The sequence below is a fragment of the Curcuma longa genome, chromosome 11 (assembly GCF_044706935.1).
Source record: "Curcuma longa cultivar G26 ecotype Majalengka, Jawa Barat chromosome 11, ITB_CL_G26_1.1, whole genome shotgun sequence".
In the NCBI taxonomy this organism is placed as follows: domain Eukaryota; kingdom Viridiplantae; phylum Streptophyta; class Magnoliopsida; order Zingiberales; family Zingiberaceae; genus Curcuma; species Curcuma longa.
The window spans coordinates 18,637,359-18,646,385 of NC_133871.1; the positions used below are offsets into that span (position 1 = coordinate 18,637,359).

At 36.4% G+C, this 9,027-nt stretch overlaps 2 protein-coding genes across 2 annotated transcripts; one reads left to right on the forward strand and one right to left on the reverse strand.

Moving 5' to 3' along the window:
* Window positions 1-2,879: 2,879 nt before the first annotated feature.
* On the reverse strand, window positions 2,880-3,863 carry LOC141837271 (putative CCR4-associated factor 1 homolog 11). The gene has a single exon (XM_074724709.1). The coding sequence runs from the start codon at window positions 3,861-3,863 to the stop codon at window positions 2,880-2,882; it is 984 nt and encodes a 327-aa protein (XP_074580810.1).
* Window positions 3,864-7,422: 3,559 nt separating this feature from the next.
* On the forward strand, window positions 7,423-8,558 carry LOC141841547 (NDR1/HIN1-like protein 6). The gene is made up of 2 exons (XM_074729714.1): window positions 7,423-7,955; window positions 8,031-8,558. The coding sequence occupies exons 1-2, from the start codon at window positions 7,486-7,488 to the stop codon at window positions 8,338-8,340; spliced, it is 780 nt and encodes a 259-aa protein (XP_074585815.1). The 5' UTR covers window positions 7,423-7,485; the 3' UTR covers window positions 8,341-8,558.
* Window positions 8,559-9,027: the final 469 nt, after the last annotated feature.

Sequence of the window (9,027 nt, forward strand, 5' to 3'; positions counted from 1 at the left end):
GAGCACTACTGCGCACAGCTCCTTGCGTTATGCGTGTGTGTATATATAGACATGACGATATGCAGTAGCCAGTGGATGGAGGTGGTGGGCTCCACTTATCTCCGAAGTGTCAATCCGCCACATACCCACTCGGTATTATCATCGTTCATATCAACTTTTTTTTATTTTTATTTATTTATTTATTTAAAAAAAACATATATAATATACCAATATAACTATATACGTACGTACGTAGGATTGACCAGTGCGGTAGCGCGTGCAAGTATGGGTGGTCTTCGCGTCACTGTTTGTTTGCTTGCGTTAGAACGTGCTCCAACTAAAGTTACAAGGCATGATAGCGAAATAGCTAATAAAATGCGTGGCTTAATCACAGAATTAAGCCCATGTGGTTCGGATGGTTAACGACGAAAGGTAATTTGATTGGCGTGCATGCACATGTGTTTGCATGCTCCCATCAATATAAATTTTCATTTTGCCAATTAATTAATTTGTTTATCTCTTTTTTTTGGTTTTTGAAAGTAAGAAAATATGATTTCTTTTCTCCTACACGTGTATAAATTTAATTAGAATATATAAGGACTAAGTCGTTTGATGCTTCTGCCTTCATTATTGTGGAGGTCATAATTAATCAAAATTAAGTTGTAGTTAGGTTTGGGTGGATTATAGCAGGTTTGGGTGGTGGATTATAGCAGGTTTGGGAGGATTATAGCAGGTTTGGGTGGATCGGCGCGTCCAAATTTTTTGTTGTAGGTTTGTGATAATATATAAATTGCGTGTGGTTGGTGAAATGGCACTTCACTTTGCCGTCTACGGTTGCAAAGACTTAATATTAATTTAATTTATGAATAAATACTAAAGTGGGATATATTACCTAATTAATTATCGCATTAACTAGCTTTTGCATTTTAATGGGGTCCCGTTGATATGGACAGGTAATAGACCCTTAATTAAGTTTTGGAAATTAAACTGTGGTATCTTTCTGATACAATCTTTTGCAGATGCAGTGTAGCATTGATACAGAAGAAATACAGAAAAAGACGACAACAAAGAAACAAGATTGGATTTTAAAAGAGCTCTATATATACGTACATTTGCTGACAAAGGCGCCAAAGTTGACGAAGATCTTGCAATCCTTTTTTGTTTTTTTGACACAAATGCTCTAATATAACAGAAGGTCACATAGTTTACAGTTCAGCAGAATCTAATTAAGTGTTTTAAGGTTTTATTGAAAAAAATAAAATACTTATAATGAACTAATAGAGTTAGTAGTTGGAGTACTGGATATATATCACTTATATGCACATGTGGCAGAGATATTCCGTCCCATATGACATGGTCAAATTAAAAAGTCAAACTGAGTTGATAGTCAAGTTAAATTGAGCTCGATCTAGGTTAAATCAAGCTCAAACCATGTCAAACCGAGCTCGATCCAAGTCTAATAGAGCTCGAACCAATTGTCAAATCGAGCTTGAATCAAATCTAATAGAGCTCGAGCCAATTCTGATTTGGCTCTCCTGGAAAACCTCAAGTCATCTTGTCCCTCTGAGTTTGGTCTGCTTTAGTTTGAAATTCTGATTCGACACAACAGTTATTGAAGCATGTCCCTTGGTAAAAAGGGAAGATGTACGTATCCTTTGAAAATCAGAATAATTATTTTTCTTTCTATTTAAAAGTAACCGATTGTAATATTAAGGCAAACAAGTTTCATTATTCTCTATTCAATTTACTGTTCATTTTCACCTTTTGTATTTTCTATTTTTCTCCCAAGTCAAACTTGAACATCAGTGGACTTTAATTTGTCGAGCCTTGACTGAGCCGTCCTCTTAACTCTTTGTCTAAGATCTTTCAGCTCAGCCGCACCATGGAGTTGGCCCATTTCCTGATCTTAGACTGAATGCGGACTGCGTTGGACATTGTTGTTCGATTTGGAGAAAGCTATCCTGATGGAGGCCGACCTCACTAAAATATAATATAAAGAAAATTCGATCCACCATAGACAGACTTGATAAAGACCGACCCGATTGGTATTTAATTAGTCAAAAGTATTTGACTGTTGTTACTTAACTGAGTCCTCCCATCCCTTAATTTTAGACTGGATCATGCACGTATAAAATGAACTGTCGACCACCAATCTCGCAGTGTTGCCTACTCAATTTGAATCAAGGAAAGCACATTATTAGTAATCTAAGAAGAGAATACCCTTTTAACCTATAAACATAATGGATTAAGCTAATTAACTAGATTGATAAAAAATTACCACACCACTACGGCTTAGATTTAGAAATTTGAAGGATGAGTATTATTGGTCGCCGTGAAGGCAAGAGACAGTTGAGTGCAGTAAAACCATCTTATTGACTGATAGATTTGCCAGATTTCTTCATGCTCATTCCCTAATTATCCATCTTTTAGTTCTTTTTTCTGAGAAAAATATAATTATTCATCTTTTAACTCCATCTTATTATTTTAGAATGCAGTTGATTCATATACCGGCCGGGTTCTCTTTAAATCTGAGTTTGATATTGGCTTTTTGTATTTCTGAACATGTATCAGACTTGGAATTCCTGAGCATTAAAATGCAAAATTGTTTTCTTTATTGATACAATATAAAAGATTTTATAGTAATCAAATACAATTGATGAAAATCTAGGATTCTGAACAGATTCTGCATTTTGGGTTTCTGAACAAGATTTGTAGTGCGTTAGTATTTCAGATTCAACGTGAGTTGATCATTAAATGCAAAGTTAAACAGATCAAAGGACTCAATCTTTCAAATTTTATCTAAAATATGACATCTATTTGGCGGATGCCAATTACGTATCTAAGAAGTCTAATAACAAGCTAAGTAGCTAGAAACAGCAGCAGGATAACTAAAAGCGGATTTATAAGGACGCAACAATGTTGGGGAAACAGCCGTAAACTGGAACCGGCCGGACCCATCTGATGTGTGGAGTCGCCGGCGGCAGAAAAGGAAGACCGTCATAACCGCCGCCGACAAAGCACTGAGACGGAAAAGCACAAGGATGGCGCATCATCGGCAGCGGTATGATGAACCTCCTCGGACTGAAAGGAGATGATGCGTGCTTGATCTTATGACAAGTGCTCTCGAAACCGTAAAGAATCATGGAGTCTCTCTGGTCCTGGACGGCCCACCTCTTGTGCATCTCGTAGAAGGTCAATCCGGTGACCAAACTATCGAATCCAGCCTGATGAGCCACGCCGTCGGCCTCCACCTTCAGTAGATCCGCAAGCTTCATCAGACCGAGCTGTCCGCCGAGGAGTCCATGGCAGAATCGTGCCATGAACTTGACGTCGTAAAGTCTTCCTCCGAAAAAGTCGCGCGCCGTCGTTATAAATTCCGGCAGCGTCTCCGGCAGAGGCCTTCCGCCAGTCAACATTTTCATCAAATACCCTACATCGTACGCGCCATGGAATGTCACGAACGAACAGCTGCAACCGCCGAACAGCTTCTCCCGTAGCAGCGCGCCGCAGCGAATAGAAGAAACTCCCTCGCGCCGGTGCCTTTGCATATCGATGCCGCTGTTCTCCAGGAGGCGAATGGCCTCCGGCGAGCAGGGGTCGACCTCTGGGTCAAAGTCAGAGAAATTAATCTGCCATGTGGGTTGAGGCAGAGGCCGGTTGCCGGAGGCGTCGAAGAGAGTGATCCCGAGCTGGATGACGCGGAGATTGTCCACGTTGTACTTGAGGTCTCCATATCTCTCCTCTTCAGGAGCACGGCGAGGGGTGATTCGGAGGAAGCCGGAAAACTCCGTATCGATTGCAACGATCGGGAAGGAGCGGCAAAGAACGGCAATAGTTTCCATCTGCTCCAGTAGATTATGCTCCCAAACTTCGACGGCTCCCATCGCCAACTCAGAGTGTAGAATCGAGCCGGCGGCGGTAGAATTGAGACTGCGATGATGGATTGGTGGCAATCGAAGCTTTATTTATAGAGATCCTCTGAGTTCCATTCCTTCTAGAATCCGTTGTTAGTTCCGGAGTTTACGTAACAATATGATTGGTGGTTTATTTGGTAAATTAATTCTGATTAACTGTTTCAGGTCTTTTCAAAGCAAATTACTTTTCCCACCCCCTACACCGCACCCCCCCTCCCCTCCTCTCTCTCTCTCCTATTTAAATGACACTTTTACCCCTTTTCTTTGTTTTTTTATTTTATTTTACTTATATATATATTTTTTAATTTTAATTAATTTTTATTTAGTTTATTTTTTAAATTAATTTTGTTTATTATTTTTTCATTAATACTTATATATATATTTTTAATTTTATTTAATTTTTATTTAGTTTTATTTTTAAATTAATTTTGTTTATTATTTTTTAAATTTTATTTAAATTTTATTTAATTTTATTTTTTAAATCAATTTTGTTTATTATTTTTTTATCAAATTTTTTTTATTTTATATAATTTTTAACAAGTATTATGAAAAAAATAATAAATAAAATTAATTAAAAAATATAATTTATATAAAATTGAAAAAAATATAATAAATAAAATTGATTAAAAATAAAACTAAATAAAATTTATATAAAATTATAAAAATAAAGTATTGATAAAAAATAATAAACAAAATTGTTTAAAAAATAAAATTAAATAAAATTGAAAAAAATAATGTATTGATGAAAAAAAAATAAATTAAATTAATTAAAAAATAAAATTAAATAAAATTAAAAATATATGAGAGTTATTTTTAAATAAAATTAATTAAAAAACAAAACTAAATAAAAATTAAAGAAATTAAAAAATAAACAAATAAAAAGAAAAGGATAGAAATGTCATTAGAATATGAGAGAGAGAGGGAGTGGGAGGGGGCGTGCGGTATAAGGGGGTGGGAAAAGCAGTTCTCCTTTTCAAATTAGAATTAGTTTCCTAATTATAACTGGAATTGGATTCCTAAATTGGATCTGTAAATATATTTTGAATTTCAAAATTCTGATGATTTATTATAACTTAACTGCGGTTTACTTTCTTGATTTGATTTGAAATTAATAAATGGATATAATATTACTTTTATAATTCGACACGACACCACTAAGATTTAGATGACGAATTTTACTCATAGGATCCGACCTAATTTATATATTTTTAATAAAATATATAAAATAAATTTATATATTTATAATAAAATAATTTATTAAAATAATTCTTTATATAAAATAATTTATTAAATTAATAAATATAATTTATTAATTTTATTGTTTAAATTTTAAAATAAATTTATATTATTTAAATAAAATAATTAGTTAAATTAATAAATATAATTTGTTAATTTTATTTTTTAATAATTAAAATAAATTTATATATTTTAATAAAATAATTCATTAAAATAATTTGTTAAATTAATAAATTATATTTATTAATTTTATTTTTATAAAATAATTTATTAAATTAATTATTTTAATAAAAATTCATTAAATTAATAAATATAATTTGTTAATTTTATTTTTTTAAATTTAAAATAAGTTTATATATATTAATAAAATAATTTATTAATTTTATTTTTTAAATTTAAAATAAATTATCTCTTTTAAATTTATAAATATTTAAATTGAAATTTATTAAATTAGTTAATTCGATTTCAATTAGATTTCACGGTATATTTTAATTAATTTAGTTTTAAAATTAAAGGGTAATCATGAAAAAAAATTCATTAACTTCCGGAATAATAGAAAACCTTAGACTGTTAAGGTAATCATAGGTTATGACCCATTTGCTGATTTAACGATAATGTTGTATTACTTGGAATCGATCATAACTTGAACTAAATAAGGTCATCATCGATAATCTTGAACATATAACTAAGGTTATCAATGATAACTACTAACCAAACACCCTGTTAGAGTTAGAAAGACATAGAATTATTAAGTGGTATCAAGAATGATTAGATAAGATTCAAAGGGTGGTCAGTTAGCAATCTCAGCCTTAGTCCCAACTTTAACCTCTACTTGATCTCAAATTTGAACTTTAACGTTTGTCAGTCTCATATGCTGACTTCATCTCAGCCTAGAGTCCCAATCTTGGTGTTTCCTCGGCTCCATATGCCAACCACTTTCCAACATTAGGTCCTGAGATCTCAAATTTCAACCTCGACATCTACTTGGTTTCATATGTCATCCTCATATTTAGCCTCGAGTCTAGACCTCGAGTCTGGACTTCAACATCTGCTCGACCCCATGTGTTGACCTCTTTCTAGCCTTGAGTCATGACCATGGATCCCGACTTCGGTGTCCACTCGGCCTTATGTGCTGACCTACTCTCAACTTCGGATCCAGACCTCGAGTCTCGACCTCGGCATTCGATCGGTCCCATATGCCGACCTCTTTCCAGCCTCGGGTCCCAATCTCGGATCTAGAATTCAGTGTCCACTCGGCCTCATGTGCCGACAAAATAAAAAAAATCCTAAGATTTTCTCCTAAAGAATCAGAAAAATATCCCGAAAGACATGGACAATTGAAACACGTATATCGGAATATAATAGATGCACGTATCTAGGAACGTTTCTTAAACGAGCGCTAATGTTTCATAAATCAATTCTATAAAAGGTTGTCTATACCTAGGGGCACAAGTATATACACACAAAATCCTAACTTCTCCAACTCTTTAGTTTTTTTCCTCATACAAAATCCTAATTTGAATATTTGAGTGGCTTGTTGGGATTTTTTTTCGATGTTATTTTAACTCTTTTTTGAGTACTTTTTAAGTCTTTTCATCTCTTCCGATGACTATCTTGAAGGAACGTGCACGTGAGTCCATTCGTGAATAGATAATTTAACTATCTACAATATTTGATGGAAATAATTTTTAAATTAATTAGTCAGCATGATCGATCATGAATAAAAAAACATTATACTAACAGAGAGAAGACTTGTAAATAAAGGAAATTAACTTCCATTCTATATATAAATATATACTCATTATAATTAATTAAAAAAATAACTTTCACGCTAAAAAAATCGAGAAAATTTTGTTTTCAATAAAATCTCTGAACAATGTACCGAACAACTCGATCGTTTATGCGTCACATAGTCGTCAAAGTACTTTGACATTAAACCAAACACCTTATTAATTAGTTTTCCTGCAGTTTTAGGTGGGAGAAGGTGAAAACTGACGACTAGAAGGATTAGTAGGAAAAGGTGGAGCAACTACACACCACAGCCAAAACTATTCTCTGTTATTATATGCATGGATTCTTGCAAGCGTTAAAACAAACTTGTGTACGAGCCATTCCGCTACATGCAGTGCCTCACGCTTCGTCTACGCGTCGCACCGCTGGCTTTCCCACACAATTTATTAGGTGGAAGGTGAAGACTTTGGGTTCACAGGCATAACGTCGAGCATCGGCGCTGCAAGCCAAATTGCTATTTATTACTATAATTACCTTACACGCGGGCGGATTCACGTAGACATAAATTGACAGGAAGACGAAGCCTTTGGACTCTCGAGCACAAGTCTAATTCTCAAGACTCACCATGGCGAGCAAGCACGGGGTTGGTATCGCCGATCACCAGCGCATCCACCCGGCCGACATCGAGGCTCACCCGCCGCATCCGCCGGTGACGGCGACGGCTCCGCTCGTCCCTCGAGAGACCTGGAGATCGGACAAGGGCGATCCGGAGTACCCTCGCCGGGGTGACCTCCCCCTGCCGCCGCCCAAGAGGCGGCGTCGCGGCGGGTGCTGTTGCCGGTTGCTGTGCTGCGCGATCTGCGCCGCTCTGGTTCTGGCCGTAGCGCTGGCCGTCACGGCCGGGGTGCTTTACCTGGTGTTCGACCCCAAATTGCCGAGCTACTCCGTCGACCGGCTCCGCGTGGCGGCCTTCGGCGTCGACGCCAACCTCACGGCGCGGGCGACCTTCGACGTGACGGTAACTGCGACGAATCCCAACAAGGGGATCGGAATCTACTACGAGCAAGGCTCGCGGCTCAGCGTGCTCTACGCCGGGTAAGTATTGATAATTCAAGCACAACGAAACTATATAATTACAGAAATTTCGCCATATTGATATGATCTAAACAGATACGAGCTGTGCGAGGGGTCGCTGCCGGCGTTCTACCAAGGCCACCGGAACACAACGGTGCTGGCTGTGGGGCTGACGGGGGCAGCTCGGCTGGGGAGCGAACTGATGCGTGAGTTGCTCCGGCAGGAACAGGGCGGGGCGGTGCCGCTGGACTTCGCCGGCGACGTGCCGGTGCGGGTGAAGCTTGGGCGTTTCAAGCTATGGAAGGTGACGTCGAGGGTGCGGTGCGCGCTGGTGGTGGATAGCTTGAACGCCAACGTGCAGATCAAGATCAGGAGCAGTAGCTGCAAATTTAGTTTTAAACTTTAATCCATCTACATATTTGCAGATGTGTTCATGTTTTGGTTAGATCAATTGGTTGGATCGAGATTTATGTGTAGTAGTATTTTTCACGTATCATTTAGTTTCATACGTTCCTCATAATTAGTTCTTTTTGTATAAATTAATGGAGTACCATAAAGAAATATACGGCAATATAGGTTAAAAGATTTTCTTCCTTCACTCCAACAATTAAAGAAGTTAATTTTTATGTTGTTTTTCCAGAAACTGAACTGTCAGTCAATTTATTTTTAATCAAGTTGTTTGATTATTTTATTTGGAATTGATGAGAATTAATGTATCGTGAGTGTTAATAAAATAGATGGATTCCTTAGTCGAAATAAATTGATTTGATCAAACAAAATCTAATCTGTGCGATTTGATTTTCGAAGTAGGTGGCATCGATACGTCCAAAGTGGCCTCGATATAAACACAATGTAGGTCGGCCAACAAGTTGGACCAAGGGCTTCAAATGTTAAAATAAACAAATAAATAGAATATAATAAAATAATTGGAAATGGTTTCGCAAAGACAAAGAAAACCTCGAAACATGTTAAAATGGAGTAATTATTATGAGAAAAGACATTAAAATACTCAATCTATTTCCATTTTGTTTTCTGCGGAACAGTTGTAGTATTTTAGGAGCCCGAGGGGACAAGAAGCAGGGAGCAAAAGGGA

Excerpts from the sequence above, each read along its gene's own strand:
- LOC141837271 (XM_074724709.1), bottom strand. The coding sequence starts at position 3,863 with ATGGGAGCCGTCGAAGTTTGGGAGCATAATCTACTGGAGCAGATGGAA.
- LOC141841547 (XM_074729714.1), top strand. The coding sequence starts at position 7,486 with ATGGCGAGCAAGCACGGGGTTGGTATCGCCGATCACCAGCGCATCCAC. Across the intron at positions 7,956-8,030 it reads CTCAGCGTGCTCTACGCCGG|ATACGAGCTGTGCGAGGGGT; the intron begins GTAAGTATTGAT and ends TGATCTAAACAG.